Source organism: Sus scrofa, chromosome 13 (assembly GCF_054392235.1).
Source record: "Sus scrofa isolate SSC_HxYL_T2T_F1_AM1 chromosome 13, Sscrofa_HxYL_maternal_Yorkshire_Landrace_v2.0, whole genome shotgun sequence".
Taxonomy (NCBI): Eukaryota; Metazoa; Chordata; class Mammalia; order Artiodactyla; family Suidae; genus Sus; species Sus scrofa.
Window position 1 is genome coordinate 149807944 of NC_139395.1, and position 17587 is coordinate 149825530.

At 36.3% G+C, this 17587-nt stretch overlaps 1 protein-coding gene across 10 annotated transcripts in view; it reads left to right on the forward strand.

Moving 5' to 3' along the window:
* The window catches only part of ZNF148 (zinc finger protein 148), a 125049-nt gene that overhangs the window by 82025 nt on the left and 25437 nt on the right, over positions 1 to 17587 (forward strand). For all 10 annotated transcript variants that reach the window (XM_021070208.2, XM_084990884.1, XM_021070215.2 and 7 more), the window contains 2 exons: positions 8879 to 9002; positions 10326 to 10409. In XM_021070208.2, coding sequence (XP_020925867.1) covers positions 8879 to 9002; positions 10326 to 10409 — 208 coding nt within the window. The remainder of the gene's footprint in view (positions 1 to 8878; positions 9003 to 10325; positions 10410 to 17587) is intronic.

Below are 17587 nucleotides of genomic sequence, written 5' to 3' on the forward strand. Positions count from 1 at the left end.
AAAGTGTGTGTAAGTTACTTTTAAAGTTATTAAAGATTTTTATAAAGATTTTATTAGCTGCATAATGTGTTACTGTTTGATATATCACAAATTCAATGATTGCTGTGTTGTTGGCAAGTTGTTTTCTCTTTGCCTTCATTTTAAATCATGCTGCAATTGAAGTATTTGTGTATTGGATCTTCATGCAGTACTAAATCAAAAGACGTGAACTTTTTAAAAGGTTTCTTTAAAAAATGGTTTCTTGATAATGTTACTCCTTCCAGAAATGTTATATCAGTTACCTTGCTATCTGCAGTGGATCTAAGGTGTGTTTCTCTGTACTCTCACCAGCTTTCAGTATGAAACTTAGCTTTTTTTTTTTTTTGTAGCTTAAAATGGGTGTCTCATTATAGTTTATACTTTAATTTCTTTGGTTATTGGTCATACTAAAACTTTTTTTTCATAATTACTGGCATTTCGCATTTTGTGCAGTCCCTTTATCCCTCTGCCCCTGCCACTTCCTTTTCACTTTCTTGGGATTAATGCTTTTCTCAGTGAATATGATACTTTTAAAAAAACTTACATTAATGAATAAACCAAGTTCTTTGTATATAGAACAATACCAGTTTTTGAAGAAAAAAATAATTTCTAAAATTGTGGTAGTGATTGTTTTACTTTGGATTCACTGCTGATCTATGGGGACTCTATTTCAAATGTTTAAAAACAACATAATGTATGAAAATTATATGTTTTCCTTGGTATTTTATTGCTGTGTTTTTCTCATACTATTCTTGAGTATAATGTATTCCGAAATTCTGACTAAAACTTAGATTATTATCTTCTAATAGGATGCTATTAGAAACTTTTATATGTTCTAGAAGTTTCTGAATACAGATCAGATTTGTATAGTGTTTAAGCCATTTTTGCTTGTCTAATTTGAGATACTTAAACTCATTTATGATGTATTATCTTAAAATATTTCTAAGGGTATTATTTAAGTATATATACATCTGTATAGTTGCTAGATAAAATATTTGGCCTGTTCTAAGTGTATTGTGTATAAGAAAATGTTTTGGGACAGTCTTTTGGGGAAATTCTTAGGAAGGTGAAATGACTAGAAATAATATGGTCAACAGAGGTCTGAGAATAACAATTAATTTTAAAATTGTTCTGACCTTTACATGTAACAAGACAGAAAGTGGTTGTGTTCTCTTTTTAACACTGGTCTTGCAGTGTCCAGATGAGTAGTTTGTGTCTGGAGTCTTAGAACTTTGAACATGTGTTTCAAAAAGTCACACTGCAGATTTTTTTTTTTTTCAAGAATTTATTTATTTATTTATTTATTTATTTATTTTGTCTTTTTGCTATTTCTTTGGGCCGCTCCTGCGGCGTATGGAGGTTCCCAGGCTAGGGGTCGAATCGGAGCTGTAGCCACTGGCCTACGCCAGAGCCACAGCAACCGAGGGATCCGAGCCGCGTCTGCAACCTACACCACAGCTCACGGCAACACCGGACCCTTAACCCACTGAGCAAGGGCAGGGACCGAACCCACAACCTCATGGTTCCTAGTCGGATTCGTTAACCACTGCGCCACGACGGGAACTCCCAGATTTTTCATTAAAATAACTTCCCCTTTTGTATGAAGAGAAGGAAAAGCTTATTTCATTACATTTCTCAAATAATTGTCATGTTTTCTGCTTAGAGGATTTCTTTCTCCCCAACACCCTTCCCAAATCTTGGATTTCTGCCATTATGAATATTTTGAGTATGTGTCACCATCGAATCATTTTAGTTGGGGGGTCTGTATAGGAAACATTAACTAAAGTTGTCTTACGGACTTTTAGTAAAAATATTAGAGCTTACACATCCATATGGCTCCCTTCAGGATAGCTTTGTGGTGGGAAATATGGTCCTGTTATGTCATTTGGCTGCTGTGGATTTTAAGCAAAAATTACTTCCTGAGCCTTTATTATATGGCAAAGCTTAGTCATCTTAAGGTAGATTTGATACTTCAGAGTTGCCAAAATACATTTGGCAGCATGTCTGAAGAAGAGGGTAGTCAAGCTTGGGGGTGTTATCTAGGTCAAGTTATTTGATATTGTCATGGAATAAGGTGTTTTATGAAAGCAGACTTTCTACATAATAAAAACTTGTCCCTTTTAAATGCTTAAATTTAATTTTATTTTAAAAAATTAATTTAAGAAATTAAGTTAATTTATGAAATTAATTAATTTTATTTCCACTTTGTTGGAAATCTTTATATGTTGTTTTCTTTTAAACCAGCATATTTGAACATAAATTCAGCTTTAAATGTTTTGGGGTAAACATTTAAAAAATATATGTATCATAGGGAAGCCTTCTGGGAAGACTGATATGTTAGGAGTTTTTTCCTCTCACCCTGAAAACTCCTAACTGCTCGACTTGAAGGGTTTTCTGACTGCTTATAATTGCTTTACTGTCTGGTTCCTTAATGACGTGCTGTTCATTTTTACATTGCTGTACCTATGTGGCCACTTTACATCACCTCCATTGTCTCTCTGAATTTATTTTTGTTTTGTTGTGCATTAGAACTACTGAGAACTAAAGTTGTTAGAAATGTATGGAAATTCTTAAGCAGACTTAATTCAGTCTCAGTGCATTCATGTCAGTGAGTGGTTCATCTAGCTCTGTATTAGGTGGCCCATAGGGCTTTTCCAGTTTTAAACACCCAAGCCCTATCCCCGGAGATTCTCATTTAAGAGATTTCCATTTATACTAAAAGAGTTCAAGCTGGTTGTACATTTAGCGTGAGAATCTCAAGTCTTGATAAATGAAGTATTACCATCTGACTTTGCTATTGACTTGTTATGTGAGTTAGGATATAATGTTTTCCACCAGAGAAGGATTTTATGAGGATTATTGAATTATTAACATTAATGATGTCTAAGAATCCTTTTCAATAAAATATAGCAATAGTGTCGTCTTCTTTTTTTTTTTGTCCTTTTTTTAGGGCTGCACCAGTGGCATATGGAGGTTCCTAGGCTAGGGGTCCAGTCGGAGCAACAGCTGCTGGCCTACACCACAGCCATGGCCACAGCAACTCGGGATCCAAGCCACGTCTGTGACCTACACCACAGCTCATGGCAACGCCATATCCTTAACCCACTGAGCCAGGCCAGGGATCGAACCCACTTCCTCATGGATGCTAGTCGGGTTTGTTAAACACTGAGCCATGAAGGGAACTCCATAACAATAGTATCTTAATCCAGTATTATATGTATTTTATAGCTCTTTTTTAATTCCTTAGCAATTGAATGAGATAAGAGCAGAGTGTTTTGTTTTGTTTTGTTTTTTGTCTTTTTGCCATTTCTTGGGCCGCTCCCGCGGCATATGGAGTTTCCCAGGCTAGGGGTCGAATCAGAGCTGTAGCTGCTGGCCTACACCACAGCCACAGCAACGCCGGATCCTTAACCCACTGAGCAAGGCCAGGGATTGAACCCACAACGTCGTGGTTTCTAGTCGGATTCATTAACCACTGAGCCACGTCGGGAACTCCATTGTTTTGTTTTGGTTTTTTAATGGCCACACCTGAGGCATATGAAAGTTCCCAGTCCAGGGATTGAATCTGAGCCACGTCTATGACCTATACCATCACTGTGGCAACCCTGGAGCCTTTTTTAACCCACTGTGCCAGGCTGGAAATTGAACCCTCGCCTCAGCAGTGACCCAAGCCACTGAAGAGACAAGGCTGAATCTTTAATCTGCCTTGCCAAGGTGTAAACTCCTCAGAGTACTTTTTAATTATGAATTTCTCCTTAATTCTGAAGCTCTATCTCTCTCCTTTCTCATTCTTTCAGCAAATAATTTGAGTGCCTGTTATGTCCCAGGATCTCTTATCAGGTGTTGAAGAAATGAACTGGGTTTGTTAAAACACTGTAGGTCTGAGTAGAAATTGATTATTCAAAGTTATGTTGAACTCAGGAAGGAAGAGTTATAGTCCACAAATCAAATAGATTATGAATTACAAAGAGAATTCTTTACTAGCAATTTATCATACATCATTGATTCTCAGAAAAGATTTCTGATTGTTAGTATCAAAAAGATTCTAAATTGAATGAATTAAAATGAGGAAAATTTAATTAAAAGGAGAGAAATAAATATACTAGCTATTTATTGTACTTTCTCCTACACATTATCTTGATTGTGGAAGGAGTAGTTTTAAGATGTGTAACTGATTTTAAGACTGAGGATGGAAATGTGGACTAGTACTTAAGAGGAAAATGAAGAAAATTAATTAGTTAAAAGCATTAACATTTTATTTATCTAATTTTCCCAGGAATTATGTATTCTAGGTAAATAATTTTTCCACAGAACCAAATTCTAAATTTAAAAAACATTTGGGGAGTTCCTATTATGCCTCAGCAGGTTAAGAACCCAACTAAGTATCCATGAGGATTCAGGTTCAGTCCCTGGTCTCGCTTGGTGGGTTAAGGATCTGGTGTTGGCTGCAAGCTGCAGTGTAGGTCGTAAATATGGCTCAGATCCTGTATAGCTGTGGCTGTGGCTGGCAGCTGCAGCTCCAAATCAAGCCTTAGCCTGGGAACTTCCATATGCCACAGGTGTGGCCCTAAAAAGAAAAAAAAAATTTGGACATAAATCTTTCTTTAAAAAGTATCATACTTTGCCTAATATTTCGGAAGTATGAAGGGAATAACTTTCTGAAGTTTTAGGGTTTTTATTCTGAAAATCTTACTTGTGTCATGTTGTATATACCATGCTTCTAATACTGTGAATGTCATGTACTAGCACAGGCAAAAGCTTGCCATTTAACAATGAAATTTGGTAATATGTAAAATAGCAAGTACTGAGCGGCGGTGAAAATGCATAATGAAAGAAAGTGAGGGAGTTCCCCTCGTGGCACCATCGTTAACGAATCTGACTAGGAACCATGAGGTTGCGATCCCTGCCCTTGCTCAGTGGGTTAACGATCCCGCGTTGCCCTGAGCTGTGGTATAGGTTGCAGATGCGGCTCAGATCCTGGGTTGCTGTGGCTCTGGCGTAGGCTGGCAGCCACAGCTCCGATTCGACCCCTAGCCTGGGAACCTCTGTATGCCACAGGAGCGGCCCAAGAAATGGCAAAAAAGACCAAAAAAAAAAAAGAAAGTGACAGTGTGAGGGTAGGATCTTAGCAATAACTCTGATGGTCAAAACGTTGAAGTGGTTATTCCTCTGGGCTACTTTGTTATTTTGTTGTATGTTTTTGGAGTTGCACTGTTCTTCCATTTTTAATTAGATTGGAGAGTAAAGGGAATTTTGGAAGACCTCACTCCCCACCCTCAGTTGCAGTTAAACAACTCATGTGGGGAATTTAAACTATTGCCTCAATTATTTTTTGAGTTTTAGTGGGTTAGAAGTTGATCTGGATTGATGTAAGAATGTATGATAAGGAGTTCCCTAGTGGCCTTATAGTTAAGGATTTGGCCTTGTCGCTGCTGTGGCTCTCGTTCAGTCTCTGGCCCGGGAACTTCCGCATGCTGCAGGTGTGGCAAAGAGGAAAGAATGTATAAAATCTGTAATTATAGTTTAAAATATGCTTGAATAAATTCAATAGTATGTAATATACTACTGAAGTATAGTATAGAATGGTGAAAATGACTGCTGCCATTTAAGAGAGCATAACTTTCCCACTGAGCGGTGTCAGGTTTCAATTATTTAGTGGCAGTGACCCTTGAGGAGTCAAAAATCTCTGAATTGAATAGGCAGAGCTCACTGCTTTGTTGGATAAAAACTGATGCATTATTTAATATAGCCATCATACTGCTATAGCATCGTACAGCTATATATATTTATATATATGTAACTAGTTGGAAACAGATTTGGCTTGGAACAAAAAGATATGTCTGCTAATGGACTGTGAGATTGGAAAGCAGATTAGTTGAAGAGTTCCATTTGGTATTGAAATTTTTACTGAAAAATTCTGTTTTAAACTTGTGAAACAGTTGAGAAAAAAACCCAAATATGTTGAATACTGTTTAGATGATTACTAATTTGTTCACTCTTGATAAAGCCTGATTACTTGACCATTATAATGGATCACATTTCTCCAAATGTAGCAGTAGTCATATGGAGATATTATGGCAGGCACCTTAGGTTTTAAACTTTGAAATTTCAGATTGCTCAGTTGTAGTCATGTTCATATGTTGAAGAGAAAAAGAAAAGGAAAAATATTTTATGGTACTAGTAGCAAGTAAGACTGGTAATCTCTAGTGTAGATCACATTTTTCTAAAAGATCTGGAAAATGTATGAACAGGGAAAAAAGCCAGATCTATACCAAGGAAGATAATTGTACCTGTATTAATGAGCCATTTTTGTTCAACCAAGGGACTTTTATCTTTGCATACCCATTTCACTGTGGTACAACCTGGTGAATTCGAAAAATTGAAAAGTGCCACTTTTTGCAGAAGTTTTTACAAAGAATAAGGTGTCAGGCGGTGAGGTTGTTTGGTATGGGTAGTAGCCAGCCACGTCAGTAGACATTTATAGTCTCGGTATGTTTTAGATATCGCTTTGGATACTGGGGTTACAGTAGTTAATAAAACAGGCAAAATCAGTTGGTTATATTTAAAACAGATTACAAATTGCAAGAGCAACAGGTGCTCTTCTGAGGTAAGATAATTTTATTGTTTTTTTATACAAAGATGTGTGTTACCCTGGCCTAAGAAAAAAGAAAAATTGTGTATAAGATGTCTAATAATTTGATTTTTCTGTCTTTGAACTTATAAATATGCTAGATTTTTTTAGCCTGCTTTTTCACAAGTCAGTGTTTGTAGTTTTATCCATAAACTCCACCTGGAATTAAGGCTTGACTCCACAGTGAAAGGCAACATTGCCTTCAGTGCCAGAAAACAATGACCTAGAACTCCTTAACTCTGCATAAAAGGACTTTGAACAGTCAGGGATTACATCCGTTTCACATTAAGTAACTTGGGCCAGATTTGTTCCCTTACAAAGCCTTTCCTTGCAGTTGCTATGCCACAGAAAGCTCTTGAACTGCCATGTTTTTTGGCACTTGGATCTTACTTGTTGATATATGTGAAAAAATACCTGGTGCTATCTTGTTTTTACGCTGTTTTGTATAAAATGCTTAACATCTTTTTGTTACTTGTTTTATGTTAGAAATATTTTGAATCATGTTTTTAAATTTGTGTGTTTTAATTTTGTTTTGCACAGTGTTAATTTGAATATTATTTTGTGACTAGGAGAGGTTGAAAAAATTTTACACTGACTGGCCAGAGATGAAACTTTCCTTTCTCATTGACTCTCTTCAGGAAGCTGTGACACCCACTTGCATTCTCCTGCCAAATATTTCCCTCTGTGACTTTGGTGCATAAACTTTGAAGCATTGTTGACCATGTTGGCATTTTGCCCAGAACCCACATGCTTTGTATAATTTGCATAATAATTACCATTGATTTACATACAGTATAGGCTGAATTGTCTTCCTGAAATTCAAAGTAAAAAGGGGGGGGGATTTTTTTTTTTAATTAACCCCTTTTTCCAAGTTTTGAGAAGCAGATCATAGCTGCGTATTTACAGGCCTTAATCAATTTCCACGGGCATTTGTATATCTTAAGATGTTTCCAAGATTTCTCTACCCTGTGTGGAACACAGGTTCTTGGCTCCCACTCTCTATGCCTCCACCTTCAATATTGTTTCCCAACTCTTCCTGACCTTACCTTCTAGTTTTCTTTACTTCTTAACCTCACATCATATTCTGTCATCTTTCTTCTCTCCTCAATAGTGAAAAAAAAAGGGATCATTTGTTATTTTCACTTTGCCACATGTCTGATGAGAGAGGCAGTTTAATCTTGCATGTTGAGCAAGTGGTTGGTAAATTGGAATATATGAAGCCCAAAGGTGAGCTTCTCTCTGGCACTGTCCATGTGTGTCCAAGATATTCTCAGCCTTAGGAAATGTAGGAAGATAAGGTTGCTATCTGTCACCTGTCTTCCTTCCCCATACCCATTCTAATTTATTTTGCTTCACAATAATTAGTAGTCTAGAGTAACCTTAGAGGTCCTAAACTGAACCAGATTTCAGAGTCTATTCTAGAATGACTTGAAAACTTAGTTTTCTCTTTTTCTTCTTTAAGAAAAAGGAAAGTGTAATAGGTAAGCATTTTATATGGTTCAGAAAAGTTTTTTAAATATGTACAGTGTAATGTCTTCCTCCTACCATTATCTCCTATCTGCCACTTTCCCCAGCCATCACAGCCAGTGTTATATACATTTTATATATATCCTTCTCAAATAATTTTAATGCATGTGCACACAAATATATATTCCTGTGTGTATTGTCTTGTATACAACATTAGCAAAATTATATACTAGATCCTAAACCTTGCTTTTTTAACTTAATCCTGGAGCTCTTTCTATGTAGTGTATACAGAGCTTTCTCATTTTATTTTATACAAACACATAATACTAAATTGTATTCATTTTCCATGACTTATTTAACCACTCCTATATACTGAGTGATATTTATACCATGTCTAAAATATAAGACTTTTGTCTAACGTATGTAATAATTTGAAATTGAAAATAAAGCTGTACTCACCCTAGCAGAAAACACTTAAGGACTCTATTGGATATCAGCTTTACAGAGGAGGCTAGAGTGCTGAGATCTTACTTAACCAGCTTCCAAGGTTTTATTAATGATTTTTACCCAGTCTGAGTCACACTGTACTTTCTAAAAATTAATAACATTATTCTAATAGCTTTCTCAAGATTATTTAGGAAAAAATATTTCATAATCTCTGGTGTCCATTGTTTGCATTAAAAAAGACATCTTTTTATAAATTAGTATTACGTTTTAAAATTTTCTTTCTTTTGTTTTGCCTTTTTTTTTTTTTTAAACCAGATCCTTACAATAAATGAGGATGGATCACTTGGTTTGAAAACCCCTAAATCTCACGTTTGTGAGCACTGCAATGCTGCCTTTAGAACGAACTATCACTTACAGAGACATGTCTTCATTCATACAGGTATTTCTTGAATTAAAGTGGGCTTTTGGCCATTAAAATTATTATCTTTGCTATTTTCATTTTGTGTAATGTCATTCATTCCTAAGACTACAGTGAACATGGCATTTCAAATCAGAGATTTCATAGGCCAGGAAACCAGGAAAAACTTTAAATGAGAAGACAGTTAAAATGGATGTGCAGAATTAATTAGTCTTAACTGGACTCTTATTTGGCTTAATGTGTTCTTTTTAACTAGAGAAACAGTTGAAGAATGAACTATTAAAAGTCTGTCAACATTTATCTTTCTGTGCAAGATGTCCAGATGGAGTTTGAAATACAAATTTGGGAATCAAATATAAAAAATTAAAGACATGAAGTTGTGGAGAGCAGCACTAAAAACTGGTCACAGCTCTTTGGGGAAATGTGCTAGACATGTACATTGAGTTGAAGGATGGGGAAGTGGCAGTAACAAGGTTGATTGGATAAACTGGGAAAATACAGTATCCTGGAAGCCAGAAGAAGAGTTAATTCATCTATAGCACAACCTTCTAAGCGATAGAGAGGAGAGAACTGAGAAAAAAACAAAACAAAACAAAAAAACCCCTTAGTATAAACAGCAGGAAGCTAGCTCACCAGTAGCCTTTAAGAGAGCAGAGTATAAGGGTTAAAGCACAAGTGGGTGATGAAGAACTTGAGGCATAAGATAGACTACTCTTTTTAAGAAGGTGTGGTGAAAAGCAGGGAGGGAGAATAATAAGCGTGTTAGGATTTCTGGAAAGATTCTTTGCTTAGAGCAGACCAAAGAATATTTTCCTTGAAAGGAAAGGCTCTTACAGAGAGGGAACATTTGAAGAGACAGGGTTATTTTTTTAAAGGGGATATTCAGAAAGTTCTGAAGGCTCTGGAAAACATAAGTTAAAGGGCATAAAAGTAGTGGTTAGCCAGAGAGAACAAGGTGGGTGGATCTTCCTCTGAATAAAAAGGAGGAAGAGATGTTTAAGACACACTTGGTAACCTGTAGAGTCCTTTCTAGCCTTGCAATTTTTAAAATTCGATTTTAAATTGTCTTATGTATTTCCTTTTTTTTTTTCCTCTTGAAGGATATAGATCAGATTTAATCTCTCTTCCTTTTGTATGGTTGTGAGAACGTGAACTTTTAAATCTTGGGGAAAAATGATGAGAGGAAATAAAGTTCTGTTAAGTTAATAAATAGTATAAAAAATTGTATGGGTAATTTGGAGTTTTCCAGAATTTAGGCCTCTAAGATTTCTCTTTCCTCAGAAATAGTAACTATAAACTGTGTTTTATCCGGTGACTAATTTGTGGATGTGAAATTATTTTAAGGTGAAAAACCATTTCAATGTAGTCAATGTGACATGCGTTTCATACAGAAGTACCTGCTACAGAGACATGAGAAGATTCATACTGGTGAGTGTTGCCACCCTTACTAGGGTCGTTAAAATTACCATTTCAAATATAGGGAAGAACTTTTAATAAGTAGCAACTGCTTGTTGCCACTTTCATCAGCTTTGTTTCTTAAGAGTATTTATCACGGCTCATCTTTTTTTTCTTCCTTCAGTAAATCACTGTTAACTGTAAAATTTGGCTTAATGTTTAAGCCTAATAAATTACTTTGAAATAGAGTTTCATAATAACTTAAAACATGTTTAAAGTGACAAAAGGAAAGAAGTTTTGTGAATCCTTTGATGTTTAACAAATTTAGAGTAGGTAAAATGATCATTTGCAATGATTAGTTAAGGAGAGAGAAGCAAAATCACTGAGCCCTAAAATAGCTATACCACTTTTTTCCTCCTTTCTGTTTCATGTATATAGCTTACTATATCAAGAGAGTTATGATCTTATACATTGGAAATTTCCAATTTTTTTCATTCAAGTTGTTAAGAATTTAGAAACAAATATTTTGTAAGATCACTATAAAGGAATCCATACCTGAAAGAGTTGAGCCTCATTTTAGAGCAAACATTTATTTGCATTTAATCTTTTTTTTTTTTTTTTTTTTTTTTTTTTTTTTTTTTTGTCTTTTGTCTGTTGTCTTTTCAGGGCTGCACCCGTGGCATATGAAGGTTCCCAGGCTAGGGGTCGAATCGGAGCTACAGCTGCCAGCCACAGCCACAGCCACAGCAACACCAGATCTGAGCCGCGTCTGCGACCTACACCACAGCTCATGGCAATGCCGGATCCTTAACCCACTGAGCAAGGGCAGGGATCAAACGCTCAACCTCATGGTTCCTAGTCGGATTCGTTTCCACTGCGCCATGACGGGAACTCCTCTTCTTCTTTTTTTTTTTTTTTTCTTTTTTTTTTTTGACAAAGGTAAAACCAGGTTTATATGTAACCTTGATTTAGTAAACTGCCAGCTTTCGACCTTTGACATCTCTAAGCATGATGAAAAGTGTTTTTTTGGAATTATTTCCAGTGTTTTGCATTTTTGTGACGGAATAAAAAGCAGAATTGGTAAATTTGTATCACTTTGGTTCTCATGTTTAAATAGATTTGAAAATGGTGATAATATATGAGTATTGAAAATAATGTTAAAGTTTGTCATATTTCTCCATATCAAGTAGTTAGGCAAGTACCTGCCCAGTGTTGTTGTTTAGAGGTGTTCTCATGGCACCTGTAGTACCTGTGAAAGCGGGGAGAGTTTCTCATACAAAAGAAGCAAACTTTTTCTGCTTAATAACTTTCCTTCCCTTTCTTTGCCCCTAACAATCAAGCATGAATGTGGCTGGTATCCTGAATTAAACTTCAGCTATGTACACATCTGTATGCTTTGATGTTCTACTTCTCAAAGATCATTATGCACACTACCTATTTCACTTTTTTTTTTTTTTTTTTTTTTGGTCTTTTTGCCTTTTCTAGGACCACTCCTGAGGCATATAGAGGTTCCCAGGCTAGGCGTCGAATTGGAGCTGTAGCCACCGGCCTACACCAGAGCCACAGCAACCCGGGATCTGAGCCACATCTGTGACCTACACCACAGCTCACAGCAACGCCAGATCCTTAACCCACTGAGCAAGGCCAGGGATCAGACCTGCAACCTCATGGTTCCTAGTCAGATTCGTGAACCACTGCACCACGGTGGCAACTCCCCTATTTCACTTTCTTAAGTAAACATTTATTTATCATTCCCAGATGGAAAAGAGTATACAAGGCAGTTTGGGAGAAAGAACAACTTTATTCATTTTATGTGTCTTTTAGCTAAATTTGAATTTTATGCAATAGTAAAACCAAATCAGATAATGATAAATGAAAGTGGTTAAATAGTTTTGTATGTTTTTAATACCTACTAGATTTTTTATGATTTCTTCATTCAACAGAAATGAAGTACTGTTACTAAACTGGCAGTATTTTTTTAGGTACCAGAAGTACGGAGATAATACAGGGCACTTTGCTTGGAGTTTACATTCTAATGGGAGAGACACACATATAAACAAGCTCAGTGTAATAAGTGTTGTAGAGTTTTATGCAAAATGCTGTTGTGCCCTGGGTAAGAGCCAGATGTGCTATCTTTTGAAGATTACATAGTAAAGACAACAAAAAACTGTGGGAGGCTTCACTGAGAGAAAGACAGTATCTGAGTCTGAAAATAAATTTTAAAACAATACTTACTTTTATACACTCTGCTGTTTTCAATTCTGTTCTAGTAGTAATTTTTTTTTTTTTTTACAGTGCTGGTCACAATTTTGTAAGAAAAATAATTTAGTTCAGAAAAATAATTGTGCTAGACCATAAGGTATCTTGGATTTCAACAGGTTAGTTTGGGTAGTTAATGTTAATTGAGAATTTACTAACACCAGATATTGTGCTGAATGTTTTGTTAAATGTCTCATTTAGTCCTCACACTAATCTTGAGAGGAAGGAGATGCTATCATCCCCAGTTTTTAGGTGAAGAAGCAGTAGGAAGCACATAGAAGTTAACAGACGTTCCCAAAGTTCTAGTATATATTTCTAGACATAATCTAGTTTATGATGGAGCCAAGATTCAAGCTCAGGTCTCTGTATCTCCAGAGCACACATGTGAAATCACTGACTATGCAGAATGGGACTAGAAGCAGAACATGTCTTTTGGCCTTTTGAAGTTTTTCTTGCTCTAACACTAAGCCAGTTGTGGCTTTGTCTTCTTGTGGGTTTAGTAATATCTAAAAGGGGTAGAAGCAGAGGCTGAAGTTCTTATGTTTATAGAGAAGATAAGGAATTGAGAGGAATCAGGGCAAACCAGTCACTGTGATACCTTAACAGAGAGAAGTGTCCTTTGAAGAGAGACTCAGTTGTGCTTCAGGGTCCCCATATACCTCACAGCTCCCCACCCCCCACCCCAGATAATTCTGATATGATAATAGGAAATTTTCCTTCCTTTTTCTCTCCTTTTTCTTTTTAGGGCCGCACCTGTGACATATGGAAGTTTCCAGGCTAGGGGTAAAGTTAGAGCTGCAGCTAAGGCTATGCCACAGCCATGGCAGTGCCGGATCCGAGCCACATCTGCAGTGGCAATGCCAGATCCTTAATCCACTAAACAAGGCCAGGGATCAAACCCACATCCTCACGGATACTTAACCTGCTGAGCCACAATGGGAACTCCTGGATTTTCCTTTTTTACTTAATTGTTCTTGATTCTTTTTAAAGACTTATGTTTAACTGGCTTTTATTTTTGGAGGGGAATAGTGCCCTAAGATTTGCCCATATCAGGGCCTTTTCTCTCTTAGAAGAATGCATGGAAGTAGTTACAGCACTAAAAAAGCTTTTGCATATGTTCATCCAGTCTTGAATTGTCAAAAAGGTAATGAGTCTCCTATCACCTGAACCTTAAAGGTTTTGTGGTGAGAACTACCAGTTCCTACAGGCTCTGTTTTCCTTATTGCCTCCTTCATCCTTTTGGGTCTCATTATACTGTTACCTCCAGTCTCACACCTCCCAAACCTCTTTTCTGTTCCATTTGCAACAAGGTTAAAAATCATTACCTGCTTGGCTGCTCTTGTTACCAATAAAGAAATCTTCCGTGGCTTTTAAAAGTCAGGAACCTAGCTTGATTGGGTATTAAAATAGAAAAATTTACAACTCAGCCTGGGCAGGTTATTTCTTAATTGTTTGCCAAATTTGGGCTAACCTGTGAAATATCATTTTAGGGGCGAGTACTGAGGCTGATCCCTGAAATTCTGGTTAAAGCTTTATTCCTTTAGCCTAAGACAATGAAACTGTCAAAATGCAGATATCCTTAGGACTGCTATTTTTGGCAGTTACGGGAATTTACATCTTTTGTCAATGTATTGTAGATCCTTTCTTAGACTGTATTTGGGGGTATGGAAGATAAGGTGAGGACCTGAAGCCAAGGTTGAAAATAGCAGTCCTAATTGACCATTCTGATTAGGCGCAGAATTACTGTTAAGGTGCACGCCAAGGTAAACATCTGTCATAGCGATGTACTGTGTGATCAGGTGTCTTCCCTTTTCCTGTGCACTTTCTAATGCATATATAGAGTAAATTAAGAATGATGTATCTCCACTTGTATTTTCTAGTCACCTTGTTGCCATTTTACTCTAAGGATACATCTAAAGAAATGCCAGTATTATTGCCATGGGGAGGGTGTGTGGGTTTGAGGAGTAAAGGACTTTACAGTTTTCAGTGTTTCATTTTAATTTTACATTAATTTTCTGAATGCCTTTAAATAGCCACAGAATGCTTATGCAAATATCCCGTTATAGCAAATTATATTTTTTTATAGTAAGTTACATTTTTTTTATAGTTTGGTAGTTTTCATAATCTTATTTTATTAGTAAAAATGTTATGAAATCATTTCTCTGTATAGGGAAGTTTTTATAAAATGAATTTCCTCCCCAAAGTAAAGGGGAAAGACAAACCACATCATTCAGAGTTATGCATAATCATTAGATTTCTTTTCCCACAAAGTTCTTTTTTAAAGCTTTAATTTAGTTCTTGAATATATACAATTCAGTAGATACAACTGTAGCAAGAAACACTGGCAAATCTGTCTTCTAAGTTAGCCTTCTTCATGCCTGAAAACATGTGTTGATCTTTTCTTCTTGACTCTGGCTTTTATTCACAACCATGTTAAGTAGCTAAATAACAGCATTATTTTTTTTTTTAAAACCAGTTGGGCTAGTGGGATGGAGTCAGCGAATATGTTGATTCACCCTTGACTAAATTTGTCCAGCACTTTGTATTTCCTTCAGTATGGTTCAGTTGTTAACAAAGTTGGTTTTCCTCTTATTATTTTGAAGCCTTAACTTAGAGTTTATTAGCTATAATAGAGAAGTCTTATTAAAAGAAAATGTTACAGATATAGTTACACTCTTATTTGTGAAGAAGAAAGAACTGAATACTGTTTGGGCCACTGAAAATGTTGCTTGCTTAAGTGCTCCTGGCATTGTGATTACTGAAACCAGACAGTACTGGCGTGAACAGAGCTTGCCAAGAAAGATTAAGCAGGAAAGTACGGATTGCTGTGACTGACATTCTCTGGTTTAACAAAGCTTTCAGAAACTAGATTATTTTTTTTCTCTGCATAACTGTTAATAATTCACATTAAAAGATACGATAACACAAAACACATGTAAAAAGCTATGTAACAAAACACGTCAGAAAAGAAAAATTATACACACAAACACATACACACATACATACATATAAACTGTACATAGCTTTTTAAAGGTATTTTGTTTTGGAGGGATAGAAGTTATCTAGAAAATCAACTCCCTTTAAACACCATACCTTAGAACTGAAATACAAAGAACCAGAGGCTTTGTAATGAAAGCTGCATAATTTTCAATTAATTGTATGTACTTTGTGTGTTTCCCCCTCTCTCAAACCCATATAAAAAATGTTCTTTGTTTATAGTATCTATAGTTTAAAAAAATGTTTTTTATTTGTTTTGAACATGTCTCTAACAAATTGGGAATCTCTTAAAGTAGTCTCATTTATATGTAATTACTGAATGAAATGTAAATTACATGACTCATAATTTGAAAATACTATACAAGTAGTACAGACAACCTGTGCTTTAGGAGTTCAGAAGAAAGAAGACCAGTGAAGATTCACACTAGTAGCCCAGTGAGATTTAGTTCATGTGTTACATGGGAGTCAGGTGTCATCACAGGAACTATGAAGCAGAAGCATGGTGGGAGCCAGGACCAGGAAAACAATCTGGGATGTACTGAAGTTGGGAATCTTTGGGGAAGGACAGTAGACTGATACATAGATAATCAATTCAGAAACACACAGAGCAGCCAGTTAAAAATCTGGCAGACAAGAAGCTGTTAGGACCACTACAGATACTGGACAATAGGACAAGCAGTGTATCAGATATTAGTTTAAAAGAGCCAAAAGGAGGCAGGTACTTCAAGATAGTATTAAAAAGCTAGAAATTCCTATAAGTCATCGTTATCATAAACCTAATACTACTGTCAAATAGATTTGTCGAGTACATATTCTCTGCCAAGCACTGTACTAGACCGTGTGTAAATTATCATCACACAGTCCTGAGATTATTATTATTCACAGTCCTGAGACTATTATTCCTTCGTTTTTTTTTTGTAAACAGAGAAGAAAACTGAGGGTCAGAATGATTAAGTAATCCATCCCAGTGTACAATAGCTGGTTAATGACATAGTTTAGGTCTTCACAGTTCATGCCCTTAACCACTGTGCTATTGAAAGAGTAGACCAAGCACTAAGAAAACTTTGAGTTGACAGAAACTTTTGGGTTTAAGTGTGGAGATTTTTATTTTGTTTGAATAAGAGCAGAGCCACTCCTAGAACTGTCCTTAAGGCTTGCAGACAGTTGAGTGTGCCTCTGTAAGAGGAAGTCTGTGAATGTAGGAGTAAGAGCACATTCCACCTGTCATGGCGTGAACAAAGGTGGACAAACAGCATGTCAGTAACCATACTGAGTAGAGCAGAAAGGGTTTGGTAGAGTGGGAATGAGGAGAGAAGACTATATAAAGCTTGATTTTAGAATTATTTTGTCAAGCCTGGATGCCACACGAAGGGCTGTGTTACTCTGAACTATTTGTAAAACTATAGTTTTTAATCATTAGATAAAGGGAAGGGGCATGGAGTCTGAGCAGCTGAAACTCTAGAGTCTCAAGAACCTCTGTCTTTCTTCCTATAGAAAAAATGCCTCTGTTATTAAGATAGTTTTTAACCTGAGAATTGGGGGGAAATGGATAATGGACCCATGGGAATCCGGAACAAAAGATACATTTTTGAATGTTAGAATTCAGTGGCAAATGCAAGGGTTTCCCCTTATGTAGCAGCCATGGACGTAAATATTAAGAACTGTCCAGGAGATACTTGAGGGGCTATTATTAAGGAGATGAGATACTAAATAAGCAAGGTTGGAAAAGAGAATGAATGATGGTTATAGGGAAGGGTAGAGACTGCCTGCCAAAGGTATTGCCTGCTGTTCTGTGTAATCACTGAGACTTCTGGATTATTATTTAGTAAGAGAATTTGCTTGGTGGCTAACTAATGTTGCCTAGGCTTTTTATGATTTTAAAAAGAAAAAGATTACAGCCAAGAAATAGACAACTGTAACAGACTTTTTTAGCAGATTAGTAGCTTGTTGGGTCA